This window comes from Dreissena polymorpha, chromosome 2, assembly GCF_020536995.1.
Source record: "Dreissena polymorpha isolate Duluth1 chromosome 2, UMN_Dpol_1.0, whole genome shotgun sequence".
Classification (NCBI taxonomy): Eukaryota; Metazoa; Mollusca; class Bivalvia; order Myida; family Dreissenidae; genus Dreissena; species Dreissena polymorpha.
The window spans coordinates 104,301,955-104,323,525 of NC_068356.1; the positions used below are offsets into that span (position 1 = coordinate 104,301,955).

General features: G+C 36.6%; 3 protein-coding genes across 10 annotated transcripts in view; 1 reads left to right on the forward strand and 2 right to left on the reverse strand.

Moving 5' to 3' along the window:
• The window catches only part of LOC127868342 (RNA N6-adenosine-methyltransferase mettl16-like), a 31,840-nt gene extending 24,948 nt beyond the window's left edge, over positions 1 to 6,892 (forward strand). For both annotated transcript variants that reach the window (XM_052410021.1, XM_052410022.1), the window contains exon 8: positions 1,416 to 6,892. In XM_052410021.1, the coding sequence (XP_052265981.1) occupies positions 1,416 to 2,216 (801 nt within the window). In that variant the 3' untranslated portion in view covers positions 2,217 to 6,892. The remainder of the gene's footprint in view (positions 1 to 1,415) is intronic.
• LOC127868347 (protein pelota-like) overlaps positions 1 to 21,571 on the reverse strand; it is a 50,665-nt gene that overhangs the window by 13,927 nt on the left and 15,167 nt on the right. Inside the window, exons 9-13 of one of the 3 annotated variants that reach the window (XM_052410033.1) lie at positions 17,579 to 17,699; positions 17,163 to 17,234; positions 15,309 to 15,415; positions 14,663 to 14,757; positions 11,555 to 12,442 (exon numbers count right to left, since the gene is read on the reverse strand). In XM_052410033.1, coding sequence (XP_052265993.1) covers positions 14,681 to 14,757; positions 15,309 to 15,415; positions 17,163 to 17,234; positions 17,579 to 17,699 — 377 coding nt within the window. In that variant the 3' untranslated portion in view covers positions 11,555 to 12,442; positions 14,663 to 14,680. Of the gene's footprint in view, positions 1 to 11,554; positions 14,758 to 15,308; positions 15,416 to 17,162; positions 17,235 to 17,578; positions 17,700 to 21,571 lie in introns of those variants that run through there. The other 2 variants (XR_008044088.1, XM_052410032.1) reach the window with 2 other exon arrangements.
• On the reverse strand, positions 3,548 to 4,237 carry LOC127868357 (uncharacterized). Of its 5 annotated transcripts, XM_052410063.1 has the most exons (4): positions 4,092 to 4,237; positions 3,975 to 4,013; positions 3,858 to 3,896; positions 3,548 to 3,818 (listed from the first exon to the last, which is right to left on the reverse strand). In XM_052410063.1, the coding sequence occupies exons 1-4, from the start codon at positions 4,235 to 4,237 to the stop codon at positions 3,548 to 3,550; spliced, it is 495 nt and encodes a 164-aa protein (XP_052266023.1). The 5 variants fall into 5 exon arrangements, with proteins under 5 accessions (XP_052266023.1, XP_052266025.1, XP_052266026.1 ...); XM_052410065.1 differs by lacking the exon at positions 3,975 to 4,013; XM_052410066.1 differs by lacking the exon at positions 3,858 to 3,896.

Sequence of the window (21,571 nt, forward strand, 5' to 3'; positions counted from 1 at the left end):
GAGATAACAGGTAACGTATTTATGATATTAAAACAAATTTTCTTAAGTAAAATTCATTTTAATTATTAAATACTTACCTGTTATCGGTAAGTCCCACCTCCCACCCCGCTCATCGCCTTTTTATGTTTGCGTAAAGGAAAGATGAGTTGTGGTTCTTGATTTCCTGTTAGGTTGCATTGTACTATGTTTAACCTGATTTGGATTCTTATAGAGGTGGAGGATTCCCAGCGCTTGAATATTTTCCGGATGAAATAACTCCCTTGGAAAGGGGTAAGCTAGAGATAACAGGTAAGTATTTAATAATTAAAATGAATTTTACTTAAGAAAATTTGTGTTAATGGGCATGACATTTTAACCAAGTTTGATAATTAGCCAGATTGCATGAAGTGGTTTTTAATAATGGCCCTTAAAAATGCACAATTTCACTAATTCACTCTCTAACTCTAACCTTAGTTTTTATGGGATTCTCAAGACACTTTGTGGCAATATTTGTGGGCATATAATCTCCACAAAGTGTGATAGCTTAGACAAATTGATTGGAGCACTTCTTAAATATCCCCTTTAATTAACCGCAAATTGCCAAATCAATTTTGTGTGCTCTCTGACGAGCCTGTTCAATAACTTCAGTTTGCATTAACCAATCAGAGACTTAGCTCGAGTTTTTATTTCAGGTCTGTCTTGTCAAAGTCATGTTCACAGTTACTCAAACTAGAAAAATGGGGTCTGCTCAATAATTACAGTTTGAAAGAACCCCAGCTTTATTCTTATATGTTATTTTGTATTGTGCTGTTTTGTACAGTTTTGGCAGTTGGTCACTTGCCTTAAATAAAGGACCAACTAATTGTATATAATGAGAATGCAATACTGCTTCAGCAGCTGGAGTTTCACTTCTTTATATTCAAATAATAGAAAAAGTTTTGTTAACACTAGTGCAGACGTCTGCTTCACTTACATGAGATTGCATTATTTGGGCATTTCAACATGAAACTTCATGGGTGTATAAATATCAAAGAGGAGAAGTGCCATGCAAAATCATAACCCTACACCTTCTTAGATAAGACTTTTTATACTTTGTTGTCAGGAGCCATTCTGTCTGCTATAAAGTCACGCCAGGTGTTGTGATCTTATTAGCAGACAGAGTTGCTCCTGACCAGACAGCACAGGCTCGTCTTTAGCTAAGCTTGCCACATGATGGGGATCATTGCAGACAGAGTTGCTCCTGACCAGACAGCACAGGCTTGTCTTGAGCTAAGCTTGCCACATGATGGGGCTCATTGCAGACAGAGTTGCTCCTGACCAGACAGCACAGGCTTGTCTTGAGCTAAGCTTGCCACATGATGGGGCTCATTTGGCATTTTAATTCAGATTTTGTCTATTTTTAAGATAATCTAACTAAACAAGTGATTCATTTGTAGATAAATTACTACACCAAGCACTGTGGCAAGTTCTACACCTGCCTGATCCTGCAAGCCAAGTCCAACACATGGTCCCATCAACGGAGGAAGCGAAGAGAACGGGAAAAGAAAATGAATTCATCAGAACCTCTGGACACTCCTGATTGTAAGACTATTGAGAATGCAAGAGCCGCTGAACCTCAGGTTAAAGACCTCAAAGAGAAGTGTTCTGAAAGTTTTGAAGCTTCTGTTGATAATGAATCTGAACATTCAAAGGAAGATGAACAATCTGCCACGAAGTCCACTGGTGATAATGAAAAAATGCTTCATGAGGACGAAATCATGGATGAGGTTAATGTGGTGAAAGAAAAACCTGACCTGGGTTTGGATAGTGAAGAGGCGACAAAAGGGAAGAAGAGGAAGTCTACTGATTATGAGACTGACCTAGACAATAAAAGTAAAAAGCTAAAAGAAAATGATGAAGCACTATCAAGTGATGGTGTAAACAAGGATAAGCAATGTGAACCAGTGGTAAATTTGTTGAAAGGTCCTCAAATGTTGTCAAGACATCAAATTGTGCAACAATTTAAAAAAGAACAAGCTGAAAACAGTGCTAGTAATGCAGTGAAGAAAACTTTGTCTTTTTACGAAAAATCTGAGCCATTTTCTGAAAATGAAGAATGTTTGCTGCTGTGCAAGTTTGTTTTGAAGAAAGATGAAGGAGAAATGAGCCTTGCATTGACTCATCTAGCCGGAAATAGAGAGACCATGCATCAAATCATGCAATTCTTCAAAAATAAACTGTCTGTTCCAAGTACATAACAAAAATGTTGGTACACAATAAATCCTTTTGCAAGATCTTTTTAGCTCGGCTGTTTTCGGAGAAAACCCGAGGTATTGTCATAGCCAGCTTGTCGTGTCTTTCCGCTGTCTGCGTGGTGCTAAAACCTCAACATTGGCTCTAAAATCAAAGTGCTTTCACTTACAACATTGAAACTTCATATGTAGCTGCACCTTGACGAGTTCTACACGCCACACCCATTTTTGGGTCACTTGGTCAAAGGTCATGGTCACTGTGACAAATTTGCACCTGCAGCAGAGCGTTGGCAACCGTTATGAGTAGCTCTTGTTTATTTTTTTACTGATTACTCAGATATTGAATTTTAGTTGTGTCCCAGATATAAGATGGCAGGGTTTATCGGTAGACTGATGTCTGATAGTTGGTTTTATTTGTTTCTGCTCTCTAAGGCCCAGTGGAGTCAACTGAATTGCTAAAGATGATGCTATACACTAATATCTATTGAAACGTCTACTAGTAAAATGTCCTCTGAATATACACCAAATTAGAAAAAATCTGTATGGGAAGAATATCTCGTGTTTGACAATTGTGTATCTCATTGGAACTATTAAATTATGAACTTTTAAATATCTAAACTATAAGGTTGTAGATGTTTTGTTTCAGTTTTATGCGCTCTTCATCAAGGATTTTTATGTCCCCCACTATAGTAGTGGGGGACATATTAATTTTGCCCTGTCTGTTGGTCTGTCTGTTTGCGCCAACTTTAACATTTTGCAATAACTTTTGCTATATTGAAGATAGCAACTTCATATTTGGCATGCATGTGTATCTCATGAAGCTGCACATTTTGAGTCATGAAAGGTCAAGGTCATCCTTCAAGGTCAGAGGTCAAATATACGTGGCCAAAATCGCTCATTTTATGAATACTTTTGCAATATTGAAGATAGCAACTTGATATTTGGCATGCATGTGTATCTCATGGAGCTGCACATTTTGAGTGGTGAAAGGTCAAGGTCATCCTTCAAGGTCAGAGGTCAAATATATGTGGCCCAAATCGCTTATTTTATAAATACTTTTGCAATATTGAAGATAGCAACTTGATATTTGGCATGCATGTGCATCTCATGGAGCTGCACATTTTGAGTGGTGAAAGGTCAAGGTCAAGGTCTTCCTTCACAAGGTCAAGGTCATCCTACAAGGTCAAACATCATATAGGGGGACATTGTGTTTAACAAACACATCTTGTTTAATAACTACACTGTACTACGGTTTAGCTTAAGGGAATGATAACGTCCATAACAATGTCTTACATTTAACAGACTGTAACTTAACCATTCAATTTTGAAATAACCTTTTACCAATGCTCACCACTGCCTTTTTTACCTGTGCACCTTGCAGAAATATCCAAGTCACACTCATGGGTTGTGCACCTTGCAGAAATGTCCAAGTCACTTTCATGGGTTGTGCACCTTGCAGAAATGTCCAAGTCACACTCATGGGTTGTGCACCTTGCAGAAATGTCCAAGTCACACTCATGGGTTGTGCACCTTGCAGAAATGTCCAAGTCACACTCATGGGTTGTGCACCTTGCAGAAATGTCCAAGTCACACTCATGGGTTGTGCACCTTGCAGAAATGTCAAAGACACACTCATGGGTTGTGCACCTTGCAGAAATGTCCAAGTCACACTCATGGGTTGTGCACCTTGCAGAAATGTCCAAGACACACTCATGGGTTGTGCACCTTCCACAAATGTCCATGACACACTCATGGGTTGTGCACCTTGCAGAAATGTCCAAGTCACACTCATGGGTTGTGCACCTTGCAGAAATGTCAAAGACACACTCATGGGTTGTGCACCTTGCAGAAATGTCAAAGACACACTCATGGGTTGTGCACCTTGCAGAAATGTCCAAGTCACACTCATGGGTTGTGCACCTTGCAGAAATGTCCAAGTCACACTCATGGGTTGTGCACCTTGCAGAAATGTCAAAGACACACTCATGGGTTGTGCACCTTGCAGAAATGTCCAAAGTCACACTCATAGGTTGAAGGTTGAATTTGAGTATAGTTTCAGTGCTCGTGTTATGTGTTCACTAGCAGATTATGCGCTTATGAAACAAAATTGACGCTAACTTTTGTTCCTTTGGTAATTGTTCAGATGGTAATTGGAAAATATGTAATTTTTCTTAAGTGGGAAAGAGTCTTTTACGGGTAATTTGTAAAGAAGGGAAAAAAAGTGAGACTCCAGTCCCTGTTTAAGCTGTCAGCCTACCTCCCAAGATCAAACTTTGAGATCAGTTTAGCCTCAAAACTGTTTTGGACTTTAATTGTTCATCATGCAATTTCACTTATTGACCACACGTTTTGCCATGTTAAAACAGTGTGCCATTTGTAACAACCGTCTCCTTACTTGAATGGTAAAGGTCGCACATAAAGATCAAAGACTAAATTTTACTATTAAACAACTTGTCAGGACTTACGAGTTATTGACAATGGACTATACGTATTGCTGAAATGCATCTACTTTTGATACTGTAAATATGCAACATCTACAGTGCAATGTGGCAAAATGGATGAGCTTATCTTGGAAGCGGTTGTTTTTCTTTTCTAAATGCGTTTTATTCTGCATCCTTTAAGAAAACTTAATATTTTATTAAAAGCTTGTTGATTATTTTACTTTGTGTACCAAACCAAGGAAGTATTTTATTCATACAATGTTTTCAAAACATTGTCTTATGGCATTTACAATGTTATATGGCAGGGAATATCTAACTTATGATTTGCTCTTTCCAACATTTTAGTCTTCGCTGCTTTAAAACCTTGTATTTATACAGCTACTTGTAACTGAAGGCAGTATGTACCTTTAAAATTGATCTTACTTCATTTGTTTTTGCTACGATTATACCTTGTGATTAGGATAGCCCTAGTGCCTCGTTAAGTATTTTAGTCTCTATGTAGACAGATGTGAAAATGATGAATTTGTTCATACCAACATTCTGTAGACAATGTTATTTAACTTTCATAACAGTGTAACACAGTACTGATTTAAAGACCAAACTTGAAATTGTTTGATTTATTCAAATTCAACTTTCAGTTGTGGAGAGTAAGTTATTTCTTTGTCAGATTCAGTCAGGGTCTGTCAGTTTTTCACTTATTGTGTTCCAAAACTATGTAATAGGAAGACACATTTAAAGACATTTTTTGCCCCCCAAAAATTAGGAAAGAAGCTCTTATTGTGTGTAACTTTTATACCCTGTGGGTTAAAAAAGCAATGTGAAAGTTTTTAAATGATAAGTACGCTAGTTAAGCTGCACTTTGTTAATGTACTTAATGCAGTATGCTGCAGTTTGTTAATGTACTTAATGTATGCTGTACTTTGTTAATGTACTTAATACAGTATGCTGCACTTTGTTAATGTACTTAATGCAGTATGCTGCAATTTGTTAATGTACTTGATGCAGTATGCTGCACTTTGTTAATGTACTTAATGCAGTATGCTGCAATTTGTTAATGTACTTGATGCAGTATGCTGCACTTTGTTAATGTACTTAATGCAGTATGCTGCAATTTGTTAATGTACTTGATGCAGTATGCTGCACTTTGTTAATGTACTTAATGCAGTATGCTTAGACTTTAACTTTTCAGCCTAAAATTCAATCCATGCATTCATTGTTTTGTTAACCAGGTTTTCCGTAGGAAAAAACTGGTTATTAGATTGGCGAATGCGGGCGGGCTGGGCTGGCTGTCAGGCGGGCGGAACAAGCTTGTCTGGGCCATAACTATGTCGTTCATTGTCAGATTTTAAAATCATTTGGCACATTTGTTCACCATCATTGGACGGTGTGTCGCGCGAAATAATTACGTCGATATCTCCAAGGTCAAGGTCACACTTTGAGTTCAAAGGTCAAAAATGGCCATAAATGAGCTTGTCCTGGCCATAACTATGTCATTCATTGTGAGATTTTAAAATCATTTGGCACATTTGTTCACCATCATGGGACGTTGTGTCGCACGAAAGAATCACGTCAATATCTCCAATGTCAAGGTCGCCACGACTTAAAATAGATTTTTTTTTAAAACAAACTTACAAAGGGGGTTAATTTTGTTTGTTCATTTCAAAAGTTCAGTTTGAGTTTTCTCCCTTTATCAGATTTTTTTTTCACAATGAAAACCTGGTTTTGTGACAATTTTGTCCCTTGTTCATTATGATATGCATTTGTGCAAATACAAAAGGTCATCCTATTTCAAAGGAGACTTTGTATAGCATGATATCTACAATTTGTTACATGAGACATCATGCTATGTCTGTATTACGTGTCCCTATTGTGACGTAGTTTTGACATGTTAACATAAACAATTACTTATTAAACAGGATTTTGTGAAGTTCTTTTTCAAAATTTATCAATACTCAATAGCCCTTAGCATTTCTGGTTCTTATATAATAAGTTGATGTGTACTTCCCAGTTGTATGCAAGTGTCACATGTACTTGGCATGATGGTTTGTAGATTTTTAAAGGGGCAGTATTTATGTAGTGACAAAATAAACATACAGCCTTCATGGAATAAGGCATTTTTGCATGAAAAGGTTCTAGAGTTTATTGTATAATACTGAACATGTGCCATTATCTTGTTTTGTGTAATTCTGTTTGCAACGTCTTCACTGTTGATGATTGTGAATAAATCAAATCCAAATTTTGGATTCGTGGTCTTGCTTATTTTATTTACAATTTTCCAGAACTGTATCTGCAGTTTGGGTAATTGCCCTGCCAAAAATGTGGCCAATACACAATCTTTCTATCAGCTTTCCGGATCTAATGACTACATCAGAGGTCACGCTTAGATGACCTTTTCTGGAGCCAATCAAATAGTTGTCTTTATGCTTATTCCGAAAGTCTTTTGAAAATGATACCTTGTTTGATTTGTCAGATGCTAATCGTATTTGATTTTAATGAGTTTTGTAGGATACTTTTCAGTTACTTTTTGTGTTATTCACATGCATAAGTATGTTCACTTGGTACTGGTGAACTATCTTCCTTCTGGTATTATTGTGCTAAAGAAAGACGCAATACTTTGCGTAAAAATGATGTGGATTTCCACATTTCTGTTCACCTGCCCAGATATCCGTATTGTAAAATGCATTTAACTTGTATGACAAAAATGAGTAGTTTATCTGCAACATTTGTAGTAATTCACCCAGCAGGAAGGCAGACAGTGCTGTGAAATAGTCAGGCAACATGACAGAACTTTCTGTCAATGCTAACAAAAAATGTCCTGAACACGTTTTACAAGAATTCATTCCATACCATAAGCCGGAGAATGTAGTGGGTTCACAAGGATAGCTGTCTCGTGGATTTAGGATCAAATTTTAAGATTCAATTCTATGACAAATAGATTGATTTTTTGGGGGATATTTCAATGATTTTAACAGTATTTTATGAGGTAGTCGGTTAAGCTCAATTGGTCAATGTTGGCTTAGGCACTGTGCTACTGAAAAGTACCCTGGGTACTATAAAGTATACTAAGCTTTACACAGGGGATAGAAAAAAACGCTTCAAGGCACTCAAGAGGTACAATTAGTATATCTTCCGTGCACCAGGTACTTTTTAGTATACTTTATAGTAACCTCTATGCTTTTAAGTAATACCTACCGGTACCTTAGCTGACAATGACCAATTGAACTACAGTTAACCTAACATGTGTCCTACACAAAGTTTCCTGATCTTAGAAGTTTACCGTTCTTAATTTTAGTGCACATACAGCCAGTCGAGTTAATAGCATTTTCCCTTCTTTAATGAGAGGTATGGTTTTATCCTTCACAAGTGGCACAGGAGTGAAGTAGAAATACCTTTACTGATTTAATATTGGTAGTTCACCTTTTGATAATTTTTATTATCACCCGCCAGAGGCGGAGGGATATTGTTTTGGCGTTGTCCGGCTGTCCGTCCGGCACTTTTGTGTCCGGAGCCATATCTTGGAAGTGCTTTGGTGGATTTCATTGAAACTTCGTATGAGTATATATATGCATAAGAGGATGATGCACGCCAAATGGCATTGTACACCATCTGTTCAAAACAGAGTTATGGCCCTTTGTATCTTTAAAAAATGCTTTTTACTATAGGCACTTTTGTGTCTGGAGCCATATCTTGGAAGTGCTTTGACAGATTACTTTGAAACTTGGTATGAGTATATATATGCATAAGAGGATGATGCACGCCAAATGGCATTGTACACCATCTGTTCAAAACAGAGTTATGGCCCTTTGTATCTTGAAAAAAATGCTTTTTACTATAGGCACTTTTGTGTCCGGAGCCATATCTTGGGAGTGCTTTGGCGGATTTCATTGAAACTTGGTATGAGTATATATATGCATAAGAGGTTGATGCATGCCAAATGGCTATGTATACCACCTGTTAAAAACAGAGTTATGGCCCTTTGTATATTGAAAAAATGCTTTTTACTATAGGCACTTTTTTGTCCGGAGCCATATCTTGGAAGTGCTTTGGTGGATTTCATTGAAACTTGGTATGAGTATATATATGGACAAGAGGATGATGCACGTCAAATGACATTATACACCATCTGTTAATTACAGAGTTATGGCCCTTTGTATCTTGAAAAAATGCTTTTTTCAGTGTCAAATATAACCCTTTTGTGTCAAGAAGCATATGGGCAGGGAATATCAATTCAACGAATTTGCTTGTTTATTTACTTGTTTTTAATTTTGCTATGATCGACAGTATTTCAGTTATATCTAGGTGGTCAGTAAACCAACTCACATTTCCTGGGCTAGCTGGTTTACAAGTAGTAAGGGAGCATACTCTTGCAAGTAACTGACATTAACCCATTTATGGCATTTATTTATCCCCCCATGGCGGGGGATAACAAGATGTGTTTGAGAAACACTATGTCACCCCCCCCCCCATATATTTGACCTTGAAGGATGGCCTTGAGCTTTCACCACTCAAAATGTGCAGCTCCATGAGATACACATGCATGCCAAATATCAAGTTGCTATCTTCAATATGGCAAAAGTTATGGCCAATGTTAAAATTTGACGCAAACAAACCAACAAACAGACAGGTCAAAAACAATATGTCCTCCAGTAAAGACGGGGGAACGTAAAACGTAAACAAATGTTGAAGCATAAAATAAAATGTGTTGCTATTGGTAGATAATCAACTCTGATCCATTCCTGTTCTCAACAAGCAAATTCGTTGAATTGATATCCCCCGCCCATATGCTTCTTGACACAAAAGGGTTATATTTGACACTGAAAAAAGCATTTTTTCAAGATACAAAGGGCCATAACTCTGTAATTAACAGATGGTGTACAATGTCATTTGGCGTGCATCATCCTCTTGTCCATATATATACTCATACCAAGTTTCAATGAAATCCGCCAAAGCACTTCCAAGATATGGCTCCGGACACAAAAGTGCCTATAGTAAAAAGCATTTTTTCAAGATACAAAGGGCCATAACTCTGTTTTAAACAGGTGGTATACAATGCCATTTGGCGTGCATCATCCTCTTGTCCATATATATACTCATACCAAGTTTCAATGAAATCCGTCAAAGCACTTCCAAGATATGGCTCCGGACACAAAAGTGCCTATAGTAAAAAGCATTTTTTCAAGATACAAAGGGCCATAACTCTGTTTTAAACAGGTGGTATACAATGCCATTTGGCGTGCATCATCCTCTTATGCATATATATACTCATACCAAGTTTCAATGAAATCCGCCAAAGCACTCCCAAAATATGGCTCCGGACACAAAAGTGCCTATAGTAAAAAGCATTTTTTAAAGATACAAAGGGCCATAACTCTGTTTTGAACAGATGGTGTACAATGCCATTTGGCGTGCATCATCCTCTTATGCATATATATACTCATACCAAGTTTCAAAGAAATCTGCCAAAGCTTTTCCAAGATATGGCTCCGGACACAAAAGTGCCTATAGTAAAAAGCATTTTTCAAGATACAAAGGGCCATAACTCTGTTTTTAACAGATGGTGCACAATGCCATTTGGCGTGCATCATCCTCTTATGCATATATATACTCATACCAGGGGTCATAACAGGACCAGATTGCCAATCCTGAAAACAAGCCAGGGGTCTGGCTCTGCAGGCCACCAGCGGGGTCAAGGGGCAGCGCCTTTGTCAGGGGGATAAAGGGGGGCTAAGTCCCCCGGACAAAAATTGATTTAAATCATTTTCAGACCCTTCTAGATTGCATTTCCAAGCAGTTTTAAATGCATTTTATTATAGCAAAAGAAAGATTTTTTTCCAAGAATTTACTTATATTTTTCAGCATAATATTATACTACATTAACCAAATATTTTGAAAAAAAATCAATACAGGAAAAATTGAAATAAAAAAATAATCATTAAAAAGTACAACCTTAGCCCATAATATAAACAGCACTAAATAATATCACATAAATATATATAATATTAACAATTTGCACGTAAAAACTGATGCTGTTACAAGAAAACGTAATCATAAATTATTCGTCAAGTGGCTAAATTTACCACCCCCCACACACCTGTTCACGCAAAGTAAGATTCACGGTTGTTTTCCTTTGTTCCAATGTCACAGTTTATCAAATTAATCGTTTATGTAAAGAAACAATAAAAATATAAAAAAGTAATTACGTTTATAAGCTTCTAAACATAGGTTACGTGGTCAAAAATTACCTTAAAACTTGGGATTTTTTCGTTGTTACTCCATGTTTATAAACGCATTGTTGATTGGAATTCACAGGATAAATACTAATGTGTCTTGTTCTGATAAAACTGGGCATAATACATGTGCGTAAAGTGTCGTCCCAGATTAGCCTGTGCAGTCCGCACAGGCTAATCAGGGACGACACTTTCCGCCTTAACTTGATTTTCGGTAAGGAGACTACACAGGCTAATCTGGTACAACACTTTAGGCACATGAATTAAGCCCAGTTTTCTCAGAACACGACACTTATAAATTTTATGATATCAGCGCAGGAGTTATCTTCTGTAGAACCGAAATAAACCAAGAATCACTCCTTAACCCCCCCCCCCCCCAACAAAACTCGAATTTTTATTGATATCAAAAGTGACCCTGGTGCCTTGAAATCCGGATCAATCCGGAATATTACAACCCCTGTCATACGAAGTTTCAATGAAATCCGCCAAAGCACTTCCAAGATATTGCTCCGGACACAAACGTGCCGGCCGGACGGACAACGCCAAAACAATATCCCTCCGCCTCTGGCGGGGGATAAAAAGTATTGACTTCTTGAATCACTTGTGAATACAAATCAATCTCATACTAAAACCAACAAATATTCGTATTATGGGTTAATAAATAGTCAACACAAACCATTTTTTCATGTTTTAATTGCACAAAATGCTTAAACAGGACATAACAATTGCCTTATAAAAATTGTACTCTTCACCTAATGTATTTAGCATTACAGTTTCCATTTATAAATCAAATCTTGTAAAATCATTTTAATCAAATGTAACTCAATATCAATATACAATAAAACTAAACGTGCTATTCTTTACCTAGCAAAACAACCTGTTGGAATCAAGTTATACGCATAGAACATATTAATAGAATTTGTGTGAAGCTTTGATAAATAAATACAACACCATTTCAAAAATAATTGTCTTGTATTACGGTGAATATCACCTACTCTTGTTTAAAAACAAATATTGAGAAGAAGACAAAACCACTACATGTAAATAAATAATACTTACAAATTCAAACAATACAATGAAAAAGAAAATGCTAATGTTGAGAAATAAATTGCTTCCAATGCTATGTACTTAAAAACAATAACTTAAACAAATGGCAAATCAGATATAACAATGGACTATCATTAAAGAAACAACTCCTAAGGAAGAATTTTCTTTGCAATGGACAGTACCTATTTATAATATATAGATAAAAATATCCAGGATGAAACAAAGAAAAAGGATTTATTTAAATGAACAACATTTAAATGGCAGTACAATGAGGAGCATTTATCATTTATACAGCATTAAGTAACATTCAAATGGGCATGTCATTTGCGCTTATTATAGACCTAACCGTTAAAGTAATTTAAGACGCAAATGTAACTTAAGCCAAGGGACCTGACATCATGTAGTGCTAGTATAGCACTGTGTATAATCACACCACACCCTTTACTGTTCAGCCTTATGGCTCCAACATTACACCATAATGAAGGTAGAACAGCTTTACTTTTAGTACAGAGCCCACCTGAAAATCACATATCATGCCAGCGTGATAACATTCATTTCCGGAAGCATTCAGCGCCACAGATCAAGAAGAATGTTTCATTTAAGATATCCAATAATATTAGTTAACAAGACTATTGCCAACCAATAAAAGTCCCCTACCGGTATCAGCAATATTAGTAGTTAATTTGTTCCTATAGAAACCAGATTCTTGATGTAGGAACAAAATGAAATGACGTGCATAATCTCCATATTGCCATCTATCCATGTTTCAAGTTTCATGAAACTAGAGGGCCATGATGACCCTGAATGTAACCTAGTCCTTGCAATAGTATCAAGCCAAATTTCATTAATTAATACATTCTGGCAAAATGTCATTAAGACGTGATGAAAACTGTGACCTCTTTCATCTACACAAGGTTTTACTAGAATTGGCCGGGTGACCTAATTTTTGACCCCAGATGACCCATATACGATCCAAAATCAGATATTATCAATAATTAACATTCTGACCATATTTCATTAAGATCATATGAAAACTAAGACCTCTATTGTCTTCACAAAGTTTTTCTATGATTTGACCTAGTGATCTAGTTTTTGACCCCAGATGACCCTAATACAATCCCAACCCAGATTGCATCAAGATTAATATTCTGGCCAAATTAAATAAGATTTAATGAAAACTGTGACCTCTACTGTCTACCAATTTTTTTTTTAATCTGACCTAGTTTTTGACCCTAGATGACCCAAATTCAATCCCAACCCAGATTTTAACAAGTCAAACATTCTGACTATATTTCATTAAGGTCTGATGAAAACTGTGACCTCTATAGTCTACACAAGGTTTTAACAAGGTTTTTTTATTATTTGACCTAGTGACCTAGTTTTTAATCCCAACCCAGATTTCATTAAGATAAACATTCTGACCAAATTTCATAAAGATTGCATGAAAACTGTGACCTCTATTGTCTACACAAGGTTTTTCTATTATTTGACCTAGCTAGTGACCTAGTTTTTGACCCAAGATGACCCAAATACAATCCCAACCCAGATTTCATCAAGATAAACATTCTGACCAAATTTCATAAAGATTGGATGAAAACTGTGACCTCTACTGTCTACACAAACAAATTGTTGACGGACGGACGCACACACGCCGGACATCACACGGTCACATAAGCTCACCATGTCACTTTGTGACAGGTGAGCTAAAAATATGAAGAATTTAAAGTTATCGCAGGATCCACCATTTTCAGCAATATTTCTAGTCTATTTGTTTCCATAGCAACCAGAATTCTTGATGTAGGAACAAAATGAAATGACATAATCTCCATATTGCCATTTGTCCATGTTTCAAGTTTCATGAAAAAATATGACAAACTTTTCAAGTAATCGAAGGATCCAGAAAAGTGTGACAGACACACAGAGCACAAACCACAAGTCCCTCTCCGGTTTCATCGGTAGGGGACTAATAAATATTACTTCATATGCAAATATAATGAATGTTCAAGTGCTAAATATACATTTTACTAATAAGAACATTTATGATGATTATTTACGCCAAATATTGAACAAAGACCATTTTATAAGTATTGATTTATGTACTGCACATATTTCATATATATTTCAAATGTCATGTTTCACTAGAAAATAATTCAATTAATAATGATACAATGTGTATTTATTTTTTTTCTAACAAAAATATCATGTTTCATTACTGTGCCAATTATACAGAAGACGTGTTTGATAATATTAGGCTTGTAGTTTGAGTTAAATTTATGATGTTTTAAACCTATACCGCCCAGACTTTGAAGTTTACTTTTAAAAACAAGTGATGTGTTTGTGAAACACTATGTCCCCATATATGTGACCTTTGACCTTGAAGGATGACCTTGACCTTTCACCACTCAAAATGTGCAGCTCCATGAGATACACATGCATGCCATATATCAAGTTGCTATCTTCATTGTTGCAAAAGTGTACATTAAATAAGCAATTTTGACCCATATATTTGACCTTTGACCTTGAATAATGACCTTGACCTTTCACCACTCAAAATGTGCAGCTCCATGAGATACACATGCATGCCAAATATGAAGTTGCTATCTCTAATATTGCAAAAGTTATGACAAATGTTAAAGTTTGACGCAAACACACAAACAAACCAACAGACAGGGCAAAAACAATATGTCCCCCACTATAATGGTGGGGGACATAATAAAACTGAACATCAATAAGTAACCTAGTTCTTGCAATAGTATCAATCTTCCTGGTCGGATTCCTCATCTTCCATGGGAAATCTTAGTACTGCAGCTACCCCTGTCAGCTGCCCAAGCTCTGAAATATGAAGTGTGTGTTGCCATGTAGCTGCACTTAAACGTGTTCAAGTGCCATAATGGTGAAATATTATTGTGCAACACATGCCTATACAATTTACAAATTAATGATTTTGCTCCCTTTTTTATTTGTTATAATAAGGGATGTATCACTTTCTTCTTTGGTAATGGATCAGGAAAACATAATGGCAAAATAAAACATTCCTAAGCAAGATTATCCAATACCCAGTGTTTAGGTTAATGGCAGTGCACACTTTCATTGATAACAATTTCCCCTCCGTTCTTAACAATATTAAATTCTTGAAGTATGTGGACTGACTAGCTTTTTGAAATTTGTGTAATTTTTAAAAAATAAGTCAAAATTGTTTAACAAATGTATAAAGCACATAAACAAAATTAGTCTGATTTTGGGGGCCAAATTTGGGTCGCTACTAATACAGTTATAGGACTATATGGTAAGCCCGGAACAAATAGTGGCATAAATACCTCCACTAAAAAGAACGCAACAAACAGACATGAATAAGTCTAACACCAATAGTACAAGCCACTTACGTTCCCCAGACACATGTAGACTTGAGAATATTCGCACATCCCCTCCTGCCTCCTTCACCTGATCAACAAGACGTACATAGCGCCGCCGTGCCTTCAGGTCCATAGACCTGTCAAAACACAATGTGTGGCTTACCATAACCCATCTATAAAAGCCCCCCAAAGGTTGGACCTGTCAAAACACAATGTGTACTTAACCACATCACATCTATAAAAGCCCCCAAAATGTTGGACCTGTCAAAACACAATGTGTGGTTAACCATAATCCATCTATAAAAGCCCCAAAAATGTTGGACCTGTCAAAACACAATGTGTGGTTAACCATAACCTATCAATAAAAGCCCCAAAAATGTTGGACCTGTTAAAACACAATGTGTGGTTAACCCTTTCCCACTCAGAGGCAAAGTGAACATAGCTATGTGCAAACAGCATAAAACCAGAACAGCCTGCGACTAACTATGGTCTTTACTGCTCATCAGTATTTAAAGGTCTGAAATAGAAACTTTTTAACTTGGATATAGTAAGAAAAGGTCCTCAGGGAGTAGGCTCCCAAATGTATAAAAAAAACAAACAAGAAATGTTTTTGTCAGAAACACTATGTCCCCTACTGCGCCGCTTTGATTTTTTTTTCATTTGGCAGGTTCAAATAATTATCTCCCTTTAAAGCTTATTACTTCCCTTGGATTTGTTTTTTTGACCTTTGACCTTGAAGGATGACCTTGACCTTTCTCCACTCAAAATGTGCAGCTCCTCCACTCAAAATGTGCAGCTCCATGATATACACATGCATGCCAAATATGAAGTTGCTATCTTCAAAATTGCAAAAGTTATGGCAAAATGTTAAAGTTGGGGCAAACAAACAAACAAACCAACCGACAGGACAAAAACAATATGTCACCCACTTTAGTGGTGGTGGACATAACAAGAGCTGTCAGAGGACAGCGCGCTCGACTATTCGAGTGCTTGACAGTATAACGTAAGCCATCATGGGGATTCATATTCAATAATTTATTAGACGATCTTTCAAAAAAAAAAAAAAGGAAAAAAAAAAATTCGGGGGGGGGGGGGGGGTTGAGAGGGGGGTATAATGTGGGGTGGGGTCATTTATTAGATGATCTTTAAAAAAAAAACAAAAAAAAAAAACATTTTTTTTTGGGGGGGGGGGGGGAGAGGGGGGGGGGGGGGAGGGGCAAGGATTCTGGGTTGGGGCTTGGGGTATTGTTTGGGTGGAATCCATTGTGGTATTCAGTTTTTTTTTGGCCAAGTATTAATAAAATATGATCATAAATAAAGAAGTTACGGCAATTTAAGCAAAATGTTCAATTACTAAAGTATAAAAGGGGTCATGATTCTGTCAAAATGCTTGATACAGTTGTCTGTTCTTGTTTATAGGTTGGGGTCATGTTGGTAAACAAGTATGCAAAATATGAAAGCAATATGTAAAGGGACATAGGAAATATTTGGGGTAGTACGCAAACTTTAACATAGATTTATCAATAATATGCATATTCTTATTCTAAGTATAAAAGGGGCAATAATTCTGTCAAAATGCTTGATACAGTGGTCTGCTCTTGTTATATATATATATAGTGGAGCTATCCAACTCACCCGGCTAATAAAAATGTAAACACTGATGACAATTGTCTTTGTACATCATATGTTTCAACTGATGATTGTTTAATTCCAGTTCCAAACATAACATTCATGTAATTATCAATATGTTAGTCATTCTGGAACTTTATCTTCACTAGTGTATAGTATTTTAATAATCGTTACTTCTGTATCAGAAACATCAAGAGAATATTTACAGTGCACCTGTTTATTTCAATACTATTTTAATACTAGGTGCATGTGTACCTGAAGAGTTCATCAGAGATGAGCAGCATTTCCACCCCTTGATGTTCAGCTGCCTTCTCAACAGCCTTCACACTGAAATCAGAGGAGAGTAAGCATGACATTTTCTTTGTTTAATCATTTTGACAGTAAGCATTGAACTTAGCTTCCTTCAAATATAACTATAAAAACACCGGCTGCCTTAGCAGAAGATGCATAATTATCAATATACCAACCAGACTAGGAAATATAAATTCAGCAAAACAACTAAAACCAAGGCTCCATGCCAGGAGGGCAGATAATGAAAAGTAACTACCACGATAAACCCATGTCTTTATTGATCAGTGTAACTTGACAAGAAATATACTTTGCTTTCAAGTATGCAGTATTTAAACAAATTAACAAATGTATACTTGCAGTAGACAATTCTGTTCACATACCCATAGAAGGCCCGGCTTGGATCATTCTGTAGCATCTGGTAGAAGTCATCCAGAGCCTTCACCTCGCTAGTTGCTTTGGTGTCTGCTAGTTTAGTTGACACAGACGGGTCTTGTAAAACTTCTGCATGATAAATAAAGCTGTCAAAACAAACGTTCTATACATAAATGTGAACTATTTCACGTATATTGTCTTTACTTGAAAGAAAGTATTAATAACCAGTTAACCTACCAAAATGTTTAGTTAACTGGTTGTACGATTTTACTTTTTGTGCACAACATACTGCCAACTTTTGCTGGTGTCTAGTTAAAACAACATGCCAGACCAACGACGGTTACAAATAATGTGTCAATATACAAAGTAATACTAGTAAATCAATAAATCAGTACCTTTACAATCGGGGTGTGATACGTTTTGATAAGTTATAGAATTGTTTTGTTACTTGCAAGCTCAACTTGGACCTGCTGGGAGTGGTGACTTATAGCATAGATCTAATTGGCACATGTATTTAACTTTGGTTTAATATCAATTGAGACATTTTACAGCTTATTTTATATTTTGTTAACCATTACCCCACCCTGATTGCTCACAAAAATACAGTGTTTATAAGGGACAATATTATCAAGATTAGCTATTGTTTGTTTGCACAACCCAAAATAAAACAAGGGCTGTTTGTAAAACATGCATGCCCCCCTATATGGGCTATAAGGCCCCCCTATATGGGCTATAAGTTGTAGTAGCAGCCATTGTGTGAATACGTTTTTTGTCACTGTGAACGGTGGTGGTGGTGGTGGTGGTGGTGGTGGTGGGTGGTGGGTGGTGGTGGTGGAGGAGGAGGAGCAGCGAGGAGGAGGAGGAGCAGCAGCAGCAGTAGTAGTAGTAGTATGCATTACAAAAATTCAGTTAGCCTTACATTTGGTAAAATTTAAATACATTACAAGGGAGGCAAATGCTGTAACAATAAATTTAAACTTATTTCATTTGTTTCCCCTGTATATAAGAAAGATATTATAGTGTATAACCTCCCCTGTCCTGCTTATATTTATATTAATCAACAAAATTAAACATTAACACAATATTTAATATACAAAATATACAAAAACTCTCATATTCTGATAATATTTTTACTGATCCACTGTATTTTACTAAAAGGATGATGTTTCATTGGACTGATAATTATAGATTTAGGATTACAGACCAGTTGCTTCAGTAAAATTGTTCAGAGTGTGCCCTGTTGACCACGTATGCATTCTTGAGTTATCATTCAAAAACCATTTTACTATTTCGAGTCACCATGACCTTGACCTTTGACCTAGTGACCTCAAAATCAATAGGGGTTATCTGCGATTCATGATCAATGTTCCTATGAAGTTTCATGATCCTAGGCCCAAGCGTTCTTGAGTTATCGTCTGACAACCACCTGGTGGACGGACCGACCGACCGACAGACAGACCGACATGAGCAAAGCAATATACCCCCTCTTCTTTGAAGGGGGGCATAATAATAAGAGGTCGGAGACAAATCCCCCCAACCCCAAACAGGGCCTTGACAAAGGATTTTTTTCAACAAAACTGACCATAAGAGTTTATCTTATGATATTAGTGTGACTTTACCACTTAAATAAGGTTTTAGTTGACACAGAATTATGCACTTCTGGTAAATCATCGTCACAGTATATGGGTTGAGAATATTATAGTATTATGACTAGGGGTCATCTACTGTCCACAGCCAATGCACATGTAAAGTTTCAAGCCAATTGGTCAATTCATTGACTAGTTATTGATCGGAAACAATTTTGACACTTATTGTGACAGTGACCTTGACCTTTGACCTAGTTTCCCCAATTTCAATAGTGTCATCTACTATCCAAGGCCAATGCACATGGGAAGTATCAAGCCAATCGTTGACGAATTATTGATTGGAAATGATTTTCACACTCATTGTGACAGTGACTTTGACCTAGTGATCCCAATTTCAAAAAGGGTTATCTACTGTTCAAGACCAATTATTTGACAAGTTATGGATCGGAAACTATTTTCACACTTATTGTGACAGTGACTTTCGACCTAGTTACCCCAATTTTAATAGGGATCATGTACTGTTCAAGACCAATGCACATGTTAAGTACAAAGCCAATGGGTCAATTCATTGACAAGTTCCCCCAAACAGGGCCTTGACACCCATCACTCAATCCTTTGATGCCATATCAAACGGAAATCAATTTAACACTCTGTGACCACAAGCTAACTCATATGACATGTCGTCTTGATCTTCCAATGTGCCTGTCTATTTTAATAAAAGGCAAGAACACACACAAGGTGAACACTATATATGTATCCCATTCTGCAGTAATAATGGGGGAGACTATTTTCAGCCCATAAGTTTCACATGTACTGCTGATTAAAACAAGAGCACCGCCTTGCGGGTGCAGACCGCTCATCTATTTTCTTTTTAAAGGTGAAGGGACTCTCATTTTCAATCACAAAGGAGGGAGGGGTGGAGTGAAGAGGGGTGTATAGTGTGGGGGCGTGGACATTTATTACATTATCTTTTAAAAATGCGGAAAAAAAATGAAAAAAAAAAATCGGGGGTGGGGGGGTGGGCGGGATTCTTGTGTGCGATTGTTGGAGGGTTTTTCAAACATAAAATAATAAAAATAAATATTTGTGTTTTTAAACTGTTTAAAAAAATAATAATTTGGGGGTGGGGTGGGGGTATAGTATAGTGTGAGGGTGTGGTGGTCATTTGTGAGATGATCTGAAAAAAAAAAAAATTGGGGGGGGGGGGGGGGGAATTCGTGGGGGGGGGGGGGTATAGTGTAGTGTGAGGGTGTGGTGGTCATTTGTGAGATTATCTTAAAAAAAAAAAAAAAAAAAATTGGGGGGGGGGGGGTGGGCGGGATTCTTGGGTGCGATGGTTGGACGGTATTTCAAACATAAAATAATAAAAATGAATATTTTAGTTTTTTAACTGTTTCAAAAAAAACAATTTGGGGGGTGGGTGGGGGGTATAGTATTGTGTGAGGGTGTGGTGGTCATTTGTGAGATGATCTTAAAAAAAAAAAAAAAAAAAACAACAAAAAGTCATTCAAAGGTCAAGGTAAAATTCAACTTGCCAGGTACACCGTACAGTAACCTCATGATAGCATGAAAGTATTTAAAGTTTGAAAGCAATAGCCTTGATACTAAGTCAAAAAAGGGCCATAATTCCGTAAAAATGACAACCAGAGTTATGCAACTTGTCCTTTTACTGTACCCTTATGATAGTATGCGAGTGTTCCAAGTATGAAAGCAATATCTATGATACTTTAAGGGTAAAGTGGACCAAAACACAAAACTTAACAAAATTTTCAATTTTCTAAGTATAGAGGGCCCATAATTCCGTCCAAATCCCAGTTAGAGTTACATAACTTTGCCTGCATAGTCCCCTTATGATAGTTCATAAGTGTTGCAAGTATGAAAGCAATAGCTTTGATACTGTAGGAATGAAGTGGACCTAAACACAAAACTTAACCAAATTTTCAATTTTCTAAGTATAAAAAGGGCACATAATTCTGTCAAAATGCCAGTCAGAGTTACATTACTTTGCCTGCACAGTCCCCTTATCAGTGCTCACTCTGGCCTTCAGAAAATAAAAGCCATAATTTTTTTCTTAAAAAAAATAATAGCCAAAACAGACGCGGGCTTTTCCGCACAACGGTACTGAAGGCAAAAACAAAAAAAACGAATATAATTTTATGTATGTTTTATTAAATGTATATCTATTCATTTGTTATATTTACTTAAAAACAAGCATGATATCAGTGTGTCATTTTCTAAAATATAATCATGGCTTAACATACAAAGTCATGTACATACAAACATACACAGTCACGTACATCAGACTGGTACATCCAGACACAAACGATTGTCCATTTTTGTTTCTTGGCATATTTTGCAAAACATTGCTTTTGTAATAGGGTCATAGATTAACCAATCGCGATTGTGTTGCTATTT

Bases quoted from the DNA above. Each gene is read 5' to 3' on its own strand.
- LOC127868357 (XM_052410064.1), bottom strand. From the start codon at position 4,237: ATGAGTGTGACTTTGGACATTTCTGCAAGGTGCACAACCCATGAGTGT. The intron at 3,897-4,091 runs GTGCACAACCCA...CATTTCTGCAAG, and splicing joins GACTTGGACATTTCTGCAAG to GTGCACAACCCATGAGTGTG.